This window comes from Nipponia nippon, unplaced genomic scaffold (assembly GCF_047370975.1).
Source record: "Nipponia nippon isolate SJK-2023a ecotype South Korea unplaced genomic scaffold, ASM4737097v1 scaffold_1, whole genome shotgun sequence".
Lineage (NCBI taxonomy): Eukaryota > Metazoa > Chordata > Aves > Pelecaniformes > Threskiornithidae > Nipponia > Nipponia nippon.
This window is the reverse complement of record NW_028262290.1, coordinates 55,567,542-55,585,378: the sequence shown is the minus strand read 5'-3', so window position 1 is coordinate 55,585,378 and position 17,837 is coordinate 55,567,542. Positions and strand designations below refer to the sequence as shown.

Genomic DNA, 17,837 nt, shown 5'->3' with positions numbered 1-17,837 from the left:
AGACAAGAATGACAAAAGAAAGTTTTAAAAACAACAAGAAGGCCACATATGTGTTTAGAGGGAGCACCTTCCAACAGTGAGGCAATATGAAGGAAAGCATAAAGATCTCTCCTGGAAAATTTACCAGCTAGATGACTCCTCATACTTTTCCCCTGCTCCAGCGTGGGGTACCTCCCATGGGAGACAGTCCTTCATGAACTGCTCCAACGTGGGTCCTTCCCACAGGCTGCAGCTCTTCAGGAACTCCTCCAACATGGGTCCTTACTACAGGGTACAGTCCTTCAGGAATGTACTGCTCCAGCGTGGGTACCCCACAGGCTGCAGATCCTGCCAGAAAGCCTGCTCCTGCGTGGCTCCTCTCCATGGGCCGCAGCTCCTGCCAGGAGCTTGCTCCAGTATGGGCTCTCCACAGGCTACAGCTTCCTTTAGGGCATGTCTGCCTGCTGTGGTACGGGGTCCTCCATGGGCTGCAGGTGGAGATCTGCTCCACCGTTAACCCCCATGGGCTGCAGGGGGACAGCCTGCCTCACCACGGTCTTCACCATGGGCTGCAGGGGAATCTCTGCTCTGGTGCCTGGAGCACCTCCTCCCCCTCCTTCACTGACCTCGGTGTCTGCAGGACTGTTCCTCTCACTCCTCTCTCTCACACCTGCTGCCCAATGTTTTTTACCCTTTCTTAAACATGCTATCCCAGAGGTGCCACCAGCGTCGCTAAGGGGCTCAGCTGTGCCCTGTGCTGAGTCCACTGGAGCCAGCTGGAACGGGATGAGTCCAACATGGGGCAGCCCCTGCTCTCTTCTCACAGAGGCTGCTCCTGCAGTGCCCCTGCCCCACTGCCGACACCTTGCCAACAGAGTAATCTACTGTACTGACTCATTAAAGGTCATGCTTATATTTATCAAGAAAATTAGAGCACTAGCATCCTACTTACTTTAGTAGCAATGACTTCATATTTTTCTACTACCATAACAATCCAAGAAGGATTAAAATCCACTGTAAAAAACACTTTTGGAAACTTTTTGTTATTATCTTTGATACAACTTACCAGTTTTCATCTAAAACCAGATCTTACAAAGAACCAGTAATGTTCACTAACATGTAAATATATAGCGTGTACATTAACGCATGCACACATATGCATGCATGTTATGACATTTCTTTTGTCCCACTGAAATAACATCTCAAGCCAAAATATTTTTCTATCTGAAGTACAGCTATGGTCTCAGCAGTCTCATGTGGATTAAAATAAATCAAATGCCACAACTAGTGTGCTTCCCCCTCACTGCTACCAAATTATACAAAATACTATATATTGACATCAACTCACTCACTAGAGCATATTGCCTGAAATTAGGAATGTTATGTACATTAATTTTTTCTACTGACAAGGGACTACTGAACTGAGAGTTCTTGTTTCAGTCTAGTATTACAACGTTGTTTCATAAAGCATTTTGCTTTCAAGCCAAGAATTCCCCACAAACCATTAATCTAAGATGTTCTATTCATTATCATCTGAAGTTATTTTTTCTAAAATATGTAGCTCAGAAACTAACACACTACTTGAAATCATTTTTTAAGTGTATCACATAACTCTCTGGCTAAGGCTAACTGAAAACTAATTAAAATCATTAAGATGATGATTTGAACAAGAACAGGAAAAAACTGTCTAGATGAAATTATGAGGAAAAATTAGATAACCACTTGACTGAACTGTGCCCTTAGACACACTGCTTCTCATTTGCAAAAAATGAGCATTTCTTTTCCTCTCAAAGGGCTTTTTGACCTTTTAAGGCACCAATATCCACAACCCTCCTCAGACTAACTCGTTCATCTTCTGACCCAAGACTCCCAAAGCATATTTCACTTCCTTTATGGGCAGAAATAAAACTCCCTAAACTCTAAATATTATTTATTACCAAATTTAATATACTTTTTACTTGATCATCAGAACATTATTTTAGTCTTCTGATAAAAAGGCAGGAAGACAAATAAGAAACAAGTTGTATGACATCTGATAAATAAAATTACATATATATCATTTCCCCTCCATAAAAATACCAGTCCCTAGTCTGGACTCTTGCCCCTGGGAAAACAAAACAAATCAAAAAATCTTCAAGCCTATGGTCATCACAGAAAAGAACATAGATTTGAACCTTTTCTATCTGCGAAGAAGACTGAACAACATAGAGTGATAATTACTTTCACAAACTCCAAGTGGGGAGAGTAATGAATGAAATTTGGAACAGAAAGAGAATTTCCAGTCGCATGATTGAGAAAAGAATGTATAGCTTGTACTGCAAGCCAAGATGACTGATAAACTATGTGTGTTAGCTCTAACTTGAGAAAGAGTATTAAACACTAATGAAATAGTCCAGAAAATTTTTAGCAGTGTGTGCCAAGGCCACTGGAAAAGAGCCATTTTAAAAAGGAATTTACAAGAATCTCCTTTATCTGGGATGATGAACTCCATCTAGCATAATGATCTAAGTGCCAGGACTCAGGCAAACTGAACATTCCTCTTGAAGCTGGGACTCCTACCTTTGCCAGAGGAAACGAAGTGCTGAAGGAAAAGGCACTTCAGTTCAACCATCAACCTCACATATGATGTTGTCCACAACACATGGCAACATTGATAAATGTATAGTGAAGACCGCTGAGAGTATTTTTACAAGTGAATGGTATCTAGGGTTGATTAGTGCACATTGTACGTTAGTACCTTTATTAGTCCACTAGTGATGACTGCATACATTCAGGTTCTGTTTATATAGTCACTTCTGAAGATACACACTGTTTCTCTCCTAATTCCCTTATCCAAAAATAAGAGAGGAACATTTTCTTGGGAAGGGCAGCTATTAAAGAGATTTTACAGAAATACCAAAGTACATTATGGGTGCTTTAAAGAAATAATTGAAATGGATGTGAAACACCAGGACATTCATCTGCAATGCTTTTAAGTGTTCTGGATATATTTATACTAAATTATGAAGCTAATGCAGAAGTAGTCCCATGATGCTACAACCAGTGACTTTATGAAGTTTTTTTTTTGTTTTGGCTACTTTTAGGTGACAATAGTTACAGGAGGCTCAGTCTTTAAAAGCCAAAGAAGATGCTGAGCTGGGCTGCAGGCAATCATCCCCCAGGAGATGGAGATCAGTACATGGGGGGAACACTTAACATGCCTAGATAAAAACATGAAAAAAAGAATAATTGATGAACTTTAGGCTAGTGAATAGTTTAAAACCACTGGTTAGATTTTACATATTTGTGTGGGTGAAGTGGTAAAGGAATGACTGTATCACCAGAGTAAGTTTATAGTTCAATAGAACGCAAGGGTTGTTGCTATGGAATTAGGTCCAACCACCTGCAGTGCACAAAGTACATTAAATAATAGTAACACAACTGTCTTTTAAACACAACAAGCATAATATCATTGAGGTCCTTTTTTTCGGGATACCTCTCCTCTACCTTTTCTCTCACCTCTTTTTCACTCTCCATTTCTTTTCAGAACAGATTTTGATGAATATCTCTTTCCATGAAAATACCTAAGGCCACCTTTGTTTTATCTCTTACTATTCCTTCTTCCTCTGAGTCTTCCTGAGTAGTCCTGTCTGCCTGCTTTTAGTACTACTTCATATTCATTTTCACACCATCACTCTGTTTTCTTTTTGCCTTTCCCAATGATACCAAGTTTTAATTTCCACTTTCTAGCCTTTACATTCCCCAGACAACAGAAGAAAACCTTTGCTTTGCAAAATATCCCTCACAAAAATCACTTAGAAGATCTGAGTATTGCAGTTAACAAACAGATTTAGACAAAGCAGCGTTCTAACAATACTACTGTCAAAAAATGCTGAATAAACACATAAGCTAGTGTCAAAGAGAAACAAAGCAAAATAAAAGACCAACCAGATGGCATCCCTTCACTTGAGGAGGGCTTTATTGGTGCGTTCACCTGATCCCAGTTAAGATCATCATCATCTGACTGACTATAGCCACAGGAACTGAGAGGCTCATCGAAAGTACAGCATCCTGTAAGATAAACAGAAAGATCAAAATTAAACAAGGCATGCAGATAACAGATTATGATTCTCTAGTCCTAACAACTGCAACATGATTCAATGCAGGCTGTGTAATTTTTAAATGTCTTTTAATACAAATGATTATATATTTATTAATCATCACTTTCTGAGAGGGCATAAAACCTTCTTCTCATAAAAACAAAGTCCCAAGGGTAAAAAAGCAGATTTAGAACTGCAGACAAATTTTCTCCTATGACACAATCATCAGGTATCAAAAACAAACCAGCAAAATAAAAAGCAGTAAAACTGAGAACATCAAAAGACTGAATGATTAACGTTCTTCAGGAAAAACAAACTATTCCATGCCTGAGAACCTACATTTTAGAAGAAAACTTTGAGTGTCGGAACATCAGCTCCCATTCCTGTATCTTGGTTTCCAAGTAAGGGAAGGCCTAGGTGCTCCCAGGTGTGCTGCATTGCAAACCGGCACCAGCCTGGGTGTTTGTGGGATCAGGGCCTCTGGTACAACACACAGCACATTTATCTCAAAATGCCGATCTACGCATAGCCTCAAACTCTCTGAAAGAAAACAGTATTAGTTCCTCTCTTTTCCCCATTCTCTTCTAAGTAATTTAGAAAAGAATAACATGTTATAAAAGCTCACACTATCCCAAGCTGGGGCAGGGAAAAATCTAATGTCACAAATTTAGAAGAATGGAATCTAACATTATCCACAAGAAAATGGAAAAGGTTTGCTTTTTCCCTTTGGTACAGAGGAAACCTTTCCAGCTTTTTTACATCATTCTCTTCTAACAGGAGACTAACACAGGGTTACAAAATCCTGTTTTCTTTGATGTTTGATGTTTCACTCCAGTGAAGAATGACATCTTTCCTATTTGGGAAAACAAATATAACCCTAGTCACGGATATTTCAGTCCACATTAAAGTAAATTCTGCAGCTGTTCAAACAAAACTAAACTTTAGGGCTATTCATCATCTTTGCTATCTGTCCATAGGCACAGCAGGCTTAGCCTTGCCAAGCTGTATTAAAATAGGAAACAGGCAAAATCTAGCTTTAAAAAAAGACTTTAAAAATCTAAATTTTCCTAGAACATTATAAATGGGATTACAGAATACCTTATCAAAAAGTAGGATAATAGAAGACAAAATTTCATTGCACCTGACAAGCTTCAGCTAACTGAAGTCCAGCCTTCCTAATGGCTAGTCACAGGTTATATTTGAGATTCACGACAAGCACTTTGCAAGCATATAATCTTCAAAAGAAATTAATTTTATATGCAGTCACCAAATAATTTCATTTTTTGTTCTCTTACAGTGCCATTGCTCTTTATAGACACACCATCTTTGCCCTGCCCTTGGATACAGGTCATCCTATACTGTTCTCTGTTCTAAAATATCTTTCTATAGGAAGTTTTTGTTAGCTCTAGGTATATCAGGGAAATTGGCACCTCTGGACATTGCATCTTTCTGTACAACGTTAAGTGCACAAGATTCAATTAGATAATCCAGTGGGAAAAGAAAACCCATTAAAGAACTTGCAACTCCAAACTCTAATATTTCACCTGAATGATAACAACAGATCTAAATTCTCTCTCTCCTAAAGTTAAACAAATTCAGAAATACAAGAGATTTGTATAAAGTATATCAAATAACATCTGCAGCATTTCCAGCGGGAAGGCTTAGAAAATTAGACAGCCATTTACACACTTGTTCTAATCCTTGCATAAATATTACTTCAAACTTCATAAAATACGCCACAAGCTAACTTTCAGACACAAAAGAAAAACATCAGCTTTCACAAACCTGTTTGTGCTTTTTTATAAAAAATTAAAAAAACCAAACCACAGGTGAAGGAACAGGTAGTTTCCTTGCAAAGGTACTCCAAATGATACTAGGACATAAATTTAAATATCAAGTTATGCAGTGTGCAATATAGTCAAGCTTGTCAAAAAACATACACCCCAAGAAAACCTGGCATAAATCAGGGTTTACAATTCAAACACAGGACTAATGAATGTACAGAATAGCTCCCGTACCTCATCACATCATACATTTCTCTAATGATAAGAAGCCATAGAAAACTTTAAGGTGTTTTCTTGCTCAAACCCAGAAGCACAGCCAAGCGCTGCAAAATGTCCAATATTGGAAAAAAGGGAGAGTTTGTGATTCCAGCTGGTTAGTAAAGGCTTCTCCCCTTCTCACTCATTAGGAAGATGTCAAAAACATGGCTAAATAGAATGACAGTTCTACTTGTCTAGACCATTTTTCTGTCAACACAGGACCATTTCTCACTACTTGTTTTTCTTTATTTCTCTTGCGAGTCTATAGCTAAATCACTCTGTCAGGACTTCTTTTTTTTATCTTTGCCATTTACATCCTTCAAATCTTTGTGATTTCACTATCTTATAACTTCCTCAAAATGGGTATCTAATCTTCACATCTGCTATAGGAAGAGTTTAAAAGGAACTTTGGAACTCCTTCCATTCCTAAGTCACTCCCATCCACAACTAATAACCAAACTGTAGCAAGTATTACTACGAGAAATCAAACTGTACAGCCACCTATCCAGAGAATTGACCAGCATACGTAAGATCTTTAACAGCACAGATGCCAAGCCATGTTTCTTTCTGCAGCCAGCCACTAAGGCTAAGATGAATTCTAATGAAGGCTTTGCACAACCATGCCTTTTGGAAAGTCTTTTGTAGATTAAAATAGCATACAAGGCATATATAGGTGTTGGGAGTATGGGCAAGTTTATAGACTGAACTAAGAATAACACAGAACATCTTACCGGAACAAAACAAACCAAAAAAGCCTAGCCAGATTAGCCAAGGAACAATTACTGTAAATCAGAAGTCATTGACAGTCCTAATGGCTTATGCCTTCTCCCCGAAGTTCTGACCCTCACATCTGACTGTATTACAAACAAGATGAAGTTCTTTAGAAATGGGTCATCACATTTAACAAAACCATACATTTGCATCTACTCAAGCCCTCCTGCCTTCTTCTGCAGTGCTTCACCTATTTTCTAGTCATGATGCACTTACTGTACAAGGTTTCCACTTCATAAAAACTTATTCACATATGATATCAACAAGGACTAGTAAAACCTGAAAAATTATCAGTGGTCTTTAATGTCTCTCATCACTGCACTGTTTTGAAACATGAGCCACTGCCAGGATGGGCAGTTGGTTATAATCAACTAGCACACTTGAGAAATTCTGCCCATTTTTGCTATTAGAATTTATAATAACAATCAAGATACATATTGTCTGCTATATAGTTTAATCAAGCAAAGCAATTTCCCTGCCTGTTATACCGGCATTAGAGTTTGGATAGCCAAACTGTATTTTAAAGGATGAATACTGTGCTGACTGAAATATTTATAAGTAAAACAGGAGATACATATCCCATTAAGATTCTCTGGCTTATGCTACATTTTATAGATATTTTTGGATTCCTAAGAGAAATAGAATTCACAAATGCATAAGATGCAACACAGTCTATTACAGCCTACGGTTCTTTCAACTGCAATTATCCATTTAACCCTTGTGAATCCAGTTCAATATAACTATGCCATTGTCCAAATGTAGTCCTTTTTGCACGTTTCTATTTTTCCTTGGTTAAATTACTTTAGATCTTGAAAAATCTATGAGCTTAAATGAGGAATATAATTTAAGATAAAAGCAACCAATTAAAGTAAACGGGATAAAGAATACACTATATTTTTCCTAATGTAAATAAAGTTTTATTCAAAGTACTCTGTGTGTTACAGACTAACTACAACATCTCTTACGAAGTACTCTCCAAGAATACCTTATAAAAAAGTAGGATAACAGAAGACAAAGTCAGTTCAGTGACAAATACTAACACAGAAAAAAGTTCAAGTTACGCTGGACACTGCTTTATTTTTATTGGTCTTGCATACTGCAATGATCTGAAATCAATATGTACTTTCTATCAAAAATTTGCTACCAAATGTACAAGTGCTAAAACTTGTGATGTGTATGAGTATCAGTGCTAGCATTGGCAGGGAACATATGTGCACACTACAACTGATACAAGGGCCCTGCTTTGGGATAAAATACATTTTTTTCTTTACAGCAAAACCCTGTGGTTTCTGGTCTGCCATAGTACCATGAGTTCCCTTGCAGAATAGATGAACCCAGAAGATGAGTTTACTGAATCTCACATTTTATTGGTATTGTTCTTTATCTCATTTTAAAAGTATTATAAATTCTGTTGTCTCTGTATTTTCAGTTTCACACTGGGAATGTGTTTATGTTGATTAACTCTACGTACAATGTAGCTATTCTTTGAAACAGAAATAAAAGTTTTGATAACTGATCCAAAAGCTGGGTGTCTAGATCATGTGCAGTATCACGGGGATTTGATAATGCAGTGAAAGATTAATCTCCTATTAGGCAATGGATCTTTTCTTTCTGTTAATTAAAAAAAAAAAAAAAAAAAAAGGAGCCTCTGCCCAAACCAAGAATTTACCATTCCTCAGCCAGCCCCATTCCCTCCTGTCCTCATGAACATCCCTGCACCCAACAGCAATGGACCGAGAACATCACCTGGACAACATACCAAGGCAAATGAAAAGTGAAATAACTGAACACTGTGACAAACTGCAATTGTTAAGCTTGACTAGACTGTCAATGAGTCATCGTTCATCCCCAACAGTTACTGCTCAGGACGACGAGGCAGCATTACTGTGCTGCCTTGTGCTTCCTTTTACATTTTTAAAGTTTTAGGTTTCAGGGCAATCATCCTATCCAGACACTCTCATGACAATTAAAAGATGATCTGAGAAACACAGCATTAGGAAAATGGGACCCTGAGCCCCTAAAGCTGACAAACCATCAAAGCAGAGAATAAACTACTCCTCCTTTAAGGGCAGGTAAGAAGTCATAAAGTGGAAAATAAAAAGCCATTCTCAATTATAAACTGGCTAACAGAGAAGTGGGAATCAATGGACAATTTTTAACGTAAAAAAATTAAAATGCTGTCTCTAAACCTGTACGACAGGTCTGGTCTGCTGCATAACTTTTATTAAAGATAGGGTGATGACAGAAATTGCCTAATACGAAACTGTTTACCCCTCTGAAATCAATAAATGGTTGAGCCAATAGAGCTTCAAGTAAACTAACTATAGCTACAGAAATGGATGGTTTAAGGAACGTATTAGAAACAGGACAATGTCCTGCCTGGATTCTGCTTTGTGTGTAGATTCTCAGCAAAAAAAGGCTCTACCTGCCCTCTCAAAGGTGTTACAGCACTACATGTTAAAAGGACTTTCCAGACATGCCAGCTCAGAGATAGTCAGCATAAGAAACTCTTCTCTGTGCGCCTCCAAAGTGCACGCAGAGCTGCCACGTATCTGCAGTGACATACACACACCAAAAATTCTTATCCAGGCTTTACAAGTGAGCTTTCAACAGTGGGTAGTCTGTTTTAAAATGGAACATTTATTTTCTCTCAAAATATACCGAGTTTTTGATTTATACTAGAGGCAAGCATTCAGAGCTGTGAAATAATACTGTAATCTAGATTACTGGTCAGGGAGTCTGAAAAACCATGTACTGCATAAAGTCGGTCTAATTTAAAACTACCTACATTTTGTCAAGTCTGCATATGCGCAGGGGTGAGGAAGAAGAGACAGAGGGACCAGATTTTACAATTAAAGAATGTCTCTGATTGCAGCTGTGCTCAGAAAGGGTATTGAAAAAGGTAGAGGATGGAAGAATTATCTGGAAAAATCTCATGAGCCAGAGAGAAGATGACGAGGTAAAAGGATGTATCTTGCAACTAAGAAAGGCCAGATATTAATTCTGGCTGTAAGGGCAAATAACAGATGGCAAATGATACAAAACTGTGCTAAGATATGTAGAAAAGGTGGTATGAGAATGCCAGAGAGTTCCGAATTCACGGACCCAATTCCAGCAGTATTGCAGGTGATGACAGTATACAGGAAAAAATCGTTTTGGATAAACAGTTAAAGCTGTTATTTATGAGACTTCAAAAGCTCACCGCATGTTCATAAAACATTTACAATTGTTCTCTCTGTTCTCCCTCCATTTACCTGACAGAAACTGAATCAACACACGTCTCCAAAAATGTTTCAGCTTTGGTGACAGGGGACACTGTAGCAAACTTGCATTTTATGGAAGACACATCTGTCAGTTCTAACTTCCTCTGGAAACCTGCCTGCATATAGACAAATAAAATGTTTTCTGAAAAATTACACTTGCCTAATAGATGCTGAGAATAATTCAAAATTTGGGTTCCTGGACTCTAGTGAAAAGCCCTGAAAAAATGTGCATTTAAACTCCTTTTAGATACCAAGACATAGGAACAGATACCACTTACCAAGGATAAAAGACAAGACATTGAATAAGGGCTCCTAAAATAAATATCGCCCATCTCTTGTAAGCAAATAATATCCATACATTTGTGTCACTTTTATATCAGTGAATATTTATGAGGTCCATGTGAAAATGGGTGAATATTAACATTCCATGAGCAAACGTATTTCTAGCATTTTTTAATGCCAGGGTGTTTGCTTTTGCAATATTAGTGATAGCTTTTCTTAATGTACGGCATGGATTATATGGGCAAGTACACGTGTAGGCTTACATACACAAATTATATCCCTGCTGCAGTTGTCATTAATTAGAACACATCTACCAAAAGAAATTCTCGAGTGTTCAAACCAATAAAGTACAGGATTATGTAGAAATGTATTTAGGAAACCCTATTTTGAAAGATGTTAAAACAAGCCTATTTGCAAAAGTCATTTGGATTTTATGCTTTAGTAACAGGGAAGGATATCATGCTGGGTGTTAAAACTACTAGCTGGTCTACTAGTCCAACACAAGTTAATACTAAGAGAGACATTCCTTGTACAATCAGCTGCTATGGATAAATTTTAGCAGTTGGGGGGGTGGTAGTTCATGTGGTTTTTTGTTTTAGCATGTTTTTAGTTTTCATTTCTTTTTGTAAGCATACTGTTGCACCTTTTTAATTATTAATTTAATACTTAAATTGAGTTCCAGATCAGGGAATTCACTTTATAAATGTAATAAATATTGTTATGATAACTTCTTTGAAAGAAAGCCTTATAAGAAAAAAAAATCTCCATATGGTAAGTACTTTGGAATGACTTTCAAGAACAACTGGAAGTCCAGTTTGTAACATATACTTAACCTACAGATGTATATAACTTATTAAAAAGATCACATTGGGCATACCTGTTGCAAAAGAGAGATGGGTGATGTACATGTGTTTGGGAGCTGACTCAACCTGCTGAAATTCTGGACTGTGGTCAAAACCACTACAAAAATTAATAAATAAAAGGCAAATTTCCTGTATGTTTTGTATCTTGTTTAATCACAAATACATGACAAAACTGTGCTTCAAAATGCAGAAGTCCCTTGTATAAACTGTCTGAAACATTTCGACATAAAGCTTTGACCTACAAATAACTAACAAAAGGAACCTTCTTTTCACATACTTAAAATAGAATTAAAAATTCAAAAGATATTCTGGCAGTGGAGTAAGCCTCCTGAGAAAAACGAAAACGCAACTGAACACCTCTTTCATATAGTTTATAGCATAGGATTCACTTAATTTATTTTTATAGCTACCACCCAGGAGTGCACAAAACCCCTTTACCAAATGTGTAAAAGCATTCAATCATCTTGGTTGGCAAAGAAAGCAGATGCTACAGGGCAGAGATGTAGGAGACATGTTTTCTTCCCCGTTTACTTGAAATAGAGACTAGTAAGGACATACTGGGACAGTGGGAAACAGCTGTACATATTGCAGTTATATACAGCGTATATATATATACACTTGGGTATAATTTCTTTTGACAAGTTAACAAGCAGTACCTCTTAACGGACTTGAAATGACACGTCTGTTTTGAAAAAATAAAGTAAAACACATGACAGTGCTTTCTATACTCTTTCTTAACTCCCAGACCATACATTAGCCAGTTGTGACTTTGAAGCAGTAGTCTGCAGCACTTCACCCTTCTGTCAGCTGAGGGACAAAGGTATCTCTTTTCCACTCGGCATATATTTGTGATTTCTTATGTTGGTAACGGAAGCTGCCCCTATTAATTTAATTATTATGTAGAATGCCTCCATCCTTTCCTCACTTGGATTTTATTACAATTTTACCTTCACTGCTTCTCCGGTTCACTGAGGAGAGCGATCACCAAAACATGCCCAAGCATGTGCAGCTGGAATTATCATAGAATCGTTTAGGTTGGAAAAGACCTTTAAGGTCATCAAGTCCAACTGTAAACCCAACACTACTAAGTCCTCCAATAAACCATGTCGCTAAGCACTACATCTACACCTCTTTTAAATACCTTCAGGGATGGGGACTCAACCACTTCCCTGGGCAGCCTCTTCCAGTGCCTGACACCCTTTCAGTGAAGAAGTTTTTCCTAATATCTAACCTAAACTTCCCCTGGCGCAGCTTGAGGCTGCTTCCTCTCGTCCTGTCACTTGTTACTAGGGAGAAGAGACCGACCTTCACCTTGCTAAAGCCTCCTTTCAGGTAGCTGTAGAGAGCAATAAGGTCTCCCCTCAGCCTCCTCTTCTCTAGGCTAAACAACCCCAGTTGCCTCAGCTGCTCCTCGTAAGACTTGTGCTCCAGACCCTTCACCAGCTTCATTGCCCTTCTTTGGACACGCTCCAGCACCTCGATGTCCTTCTTGCAGTGAGGGGCCCAACACTGAACACAGGACTCGAGGTGCTGCCTCACCAGTGCCGAATACAGGGGCACTATCATCTCCCTGGTCCTGCTGGCCACACTACTCCTGATACAAGCCAGGGTGCCATTGGCCTTCTTGGCCACCTGGGCACACTGCTGGGTCATGTTCAGGCAGCTGTCAACCACCACCCCCAGGTCCTTTTCTGCCAAGCAGCTCTCCAGCCACTCCTCCCCAAGCCTGCAGTGTTGCATGGGGTTGTTGTGACCCAAGTGCAGGACCCAGCACTGAGCCTTGTTGAACCTCATGCAGTTGGCCTTGGCCCATTGATCCAGCCTGTCCAGATCCCTCTGTAGGGCCTTCCTACCTTCAGACAGACCAACATTTCCACCCAACTTGGTGTCATCTGCAAACTTACTGAGGGTACAATCAATCCCCTTGACCAGATCACTGATAAAGATATTAAACAGAACTGGCCCCAGAAGAAGAAAACACATTGAAAACATTAAAACCAAAACATCAAAACATAGTAAGAAATTACTCATTTGATTTCTTTTTTTTCCTGATTTCATTTGCTCCTATAGAGCTACCAAGGCCTAGAGGCAAAATCCTAAATTGTTTCCTTAGGTACAGTGCTGCTCTGACAAAGGGTAAGCTCAAGAATCACTCATCATAGTATTTAGGAGGGACGAAGGACGTAAGCAGTTGAGATGATCTGTTAGAGATAGGCAAATTTCAAGAAAAGGAAAGAAGACAGCTGTCTGCTTTCAGTAGCTTCATATTAATTCCGCTTTTTTAATTGATTATCCTACAAACTGCTTACTCCATTTCACCTCACCTGAGTACCCCAGCATCTTCGTACATCACTAAAATACAGCACAGTAGAGCTGCTCCAGAAAGAGTTGTCCAGGGGAGGGGAGAGGAGAGCAGGGGAAGGCATTTGGGAAACAATACAAAATTGTACAAGTGGGAAACAACAGAAAACAGCACAGATGATATTCAAGAAAGAAATGTATATACTGGAAAATCTGAGATGAAACAAAACGCAATCCAGAAGGAAGGAAAAAACAGGGTGGGGATAGTCAGTCTTTCCCCCCCCCCCCCCAGCTGGGAGGAAGGGATTGAAATGCATATCTCGCAGCCAAAATCCATCATAATAAAGGGTCTGCTCATCCTGACACTTTACTTTATTTAAAACACAATGTAACCTAAGAAACATACAATCATCAAGACTGTGATTACGAGACCACACCAGACCATTTCTCTAACATCCGGTCAGGAAACACTGTATTAGATTTTCACTTTGTCATGAGGACAAACCTTTTCATGCTACATCCATCCTAAGGCTCTAGGGAAATACAGCCTAATAGAAGACAGTCAAACCACCTTTTCCACAACCAGCACTGCCAGCTGTTCAACTCACAAAGCCATTAAGTTCCTGATCCCAGTGTAATCTGATTTTCACTAAGGTATTTTTTAATAACTTTGAAAAATAGTGCTTTTTTCCTAAAATTACTAAAATCCAACATCTTCATTCCTAGCTAGAAATTATGCTATTCAATTATGCCCTCAAAAGTTTTTCTGTACATTGTAATAGATGTGCATGAATGAATGGATGTGAATGAAGGCAAGAATAAGCAACACAGTAAGCAGCCACTGTTCTTTTGTCTACGGTTGTGCCAAGAGTCATACAAGTTTTCACAAAACAAATCAGCTTTCAGCTGCATTTCATGCTAGGACACTAAGAGAAAAAGACTATGTTGCTTCAACACATTTATCACATAAATTTACAATTCATATTGAGCTAAAGAACACTTGCTGTGACTGAACAAACCAAAGTGTTACTTCATAGGTCAAAGTAGCTTTGTTCATTCCTTGCCTTACAGTGTTAGGTAAATGGACAGACATTGACAAACAACTCTCATCCTGCCGTAGAATAATCAAAACCTGTGATATTTTAAATTGCTTTAACGACTGTATAACTACTATAACTATGTCTGTTAACAGCACAGATTATATGAGAACAAGAAGCAAATCATAGAATCGTTAAGGTTGGAAAAGACCCTTAAGATCATCAAGTCCAACTGTAAACCTAGCACTGCCAAGTCCATCGCTATACCATGTCTTCAAGCACCGTATCTATCCGTTCTTTAAATACCGCCAGGGATGGAGACTCAACCACTTCCCTGGGCAGCCTCTTCCAATGCCTGACTACCCTTTCAGTGAAGAAGTTTTTCCTAATATCCAACCTAAACCTCCCCTGGCGCAGCTTGAGGCCATTTCCTCTCATCCTATCAGTCGTTACTAGGGAGAAGAGACCGACCCCCACCTCGCTACAACCTCCTTTCAGGCAGTTGTAGAGAGCAATAAAGTATCCCCTCGGCCTCCTCTTCTCCAGATTAAACAACCCCAGTTCCCTCAGCCACTCCTCATAAGACTTGTGCTCTAGACCCTTCACCAACTTTATTGCCCTCCTCTGGACATGCTCCAGCACCTCGATGTCCTTCTTGGAGTGCGGGGTCCAAAACTGAACACAGGACTCGAGGTGCGGCCTCACCAGTGCTTAGTACAGGGGCACGATCACCTCCCTGGTCCTGCTGGCCACACTGTTTCTGATACAGACCAGGATGCCATTGGCCCAAATAAGATGCTGAGTTCTGATTTTAAAGCTCAGTATCTTTAAAGTATCTTTAAAGCTCAGTATGTTTTTTTAAGGTCAATAAATACAACAGTGCAAAATAGTTCAAAGTCTTGGAATAGGTAAAAGTCAGCTCTAAGACAATGGGCCCACAGCAAACTTTAAGATACCACAGCTGGATTGCTAGTACAGTGTACAATATCCTCAAAGTGAGCCCCAAGACTAAATTCCTCCCCGGCTTCCACAGCTTTTACAGTTAATACTGCCTCTGAAGTTATCAGATAGCAGGACTGAAGACAACCTGTTTCACCAAATCCAGTTTTGATAGCTGAGAGATTAACTATCATTTCATCCAACTCTCTGGACATTCTGAGCTGAGTAAGTTTTTTGGGTTTGTTTCCGCCCCCCCCCCCCCCCCCCCGTTGTCAAAAAACTACTATAATATCCTATTTATCTATATATAAAGGGATTTCATTGAGAAACCTGACAGCATTCCTCTCATCTGCCAGTTGAGCTTTTAAAAATGTATCTTCACCTTTAAACTCTTCAAGCTAAAAAACACAAGTGTACTTGAAGCTCAATCATTCTCCTTGGTGCTGTTCATTTTTAATGAGTCTCTTGTCTTTACATCTCCCGGAAGGCAGACTCCACAAAGCAATCTCAGGTGATATGAAACCAATGCTTGATGCTTCTCCAAACCCCTGTCTTTTTGAGCCTGAAATCTTCCTGCTAAACCCATATGGGACTGATGGGCCATTTCAGTCAAACCCAATTTCACTTATTTATCAGAAGCCTCCACTTAGAAACTCTACTGTGGATTGCTTGCACACACGATGTGTTTCCAGCTTTGAACTTTAAAAAGGATTTAAACAGTCAATCTCAATATCATTATAAATCCAACGTGCATTACTTGCGTATTGATTGTGAGAAAATAAAAGTTTGAAGCTTGATTTCAGGGCTAATCTTTCCATTTGCTTGATGAGTTCTGCAGTTGTTACAGAACACTTAGTGCATCCTGTTAGATAACAGCATATTAAGCTTGGATGAGAAATCCAGACTATTTACAAAACACTTACAGCTTTACGTAGAGAACAAAGGCAGCGTTAGCTTTGCTGGTCTCAGAGGCTTTTCAGCTATACCACAATTAAAAAAAAAAAAATACCACCATTAAACATTTCTGTATAAAGGATCCCACGACCTTAAAATATTTTCAGAAAAATAATAATGTTAAGATGGATTTTATGTTTCTTCTGCCTGATATATCAAAATTCAATATATTTGGTCCAAACCTAGACTTTTATATTCTACTTCATGAATGGATAGAGCAAATGAAAAAACAGACAGGACACATTGGTATTAATTCTATTTGTTATTAGACTATATTACAAATGGCATTTTTCCCTATAAATTTTAAGTGAAATAGTTTATCATCTAATTAAATGAGTTGTTTATGTTCTGAATTTTAATGCGTGTACTGAGACATTTGAGAACAAATGCCGTAAAAGAATTTTATACATAGAAAGAATTCAAATAGATATTGAAGCCCATGGAGCCCCTGCCCTGCCTGCTAATCAAAGAATTCCTCCACCCGACCCTCTTTTTTTTTTTTTTTTTTTTTTTTTTCCTTCTTTTTTATATCTCCAGGTTTTCGGCGGCATTTAATCTGAGGACTTGCCTTCAGGTGAGAAAGGCTGTTACTCATTTTGTTTTGCTTTTTAAAGTTACTGTGTACGCGTTTTCCCATGCAGTGACTATGAACTGCTACAGATGCATCCCAAACCATTTAGTTCTATGATACAGCTCTAGCTACTTGATCAATAATTCAGGAAAATATTCATCTCGATTTAGTTACTCCTGTCAGTACAACCCTTTGTGCCTGGACGAAAAGAGAGGAGGACCTCCATCTGGAGGTTTTACCTGTGCTGCTCAATGAATTAACCTGTAGGAGGTGCCATAGTGATGAAGCAGTCAAAAACCTCCAGCAGGCAACTTTATCACACGGGTAATTAGTTCACTACATCAATAATGCCTCCAGTCGTTAGCAGCACCAGGGACTGAATCCCAGGTCTGCTTGTTAAATTCAGTCAGCACAACAGGCTTTCACTGTGCTACAGGTACAAATAACTTTCTATTTTTAAATGTAGTTAGCTACTGCTTTTTTTTCTCTTCTTCTTCATTTTTAGTCTTTATCTCCTGCAATAAATTATATTTTATTTCATTCATCACGTCTATAACCTCCTCCCAGAAGGGGAAGAAATAATTAATTTTAGAAACCTCTGACATTTTCACAAGGTCTGATCAACTACAAGACAGACCCACATTCGAGAGCATTAAAAACACTACTGCTGCAACATTGACATGCCCAAGCTTATATGACCCAAAGACTGAACTCTTGAATCTTCCACATAGCAGAACAGGGTGCTACTGCTACACT

The 17,837-nt window shown here is 38.7% G+C and overlaps 1 protein-coding gene across 11 annotated transcripts in view; it reads right to left on the bottom strand.

Annotated features, from left to right (window-relative positions):
- PTPRM (protein tyrosine phosphatase receptor type M) overlaps positions 1-17,837 on the bottom strand; it is a 499,983-nt gene that overhangs the window by 380,417 nt on the left and 101,729 nt on the right. For all 11 annotated transcript variants that reach the window (XM_087756312.1, XM_087756322.1, XM_087756360.1 and 8 more), the window contains exon 2: positions 3,907-4,029. In XM_087756312.1, coding sequence (XP_087612438.1) covers positions 3,907-4,029 — 123 coding nt within the window. The remainder of the gene's footprint in view (positions 1-3,906; positions 4,030-17,837) is intronic.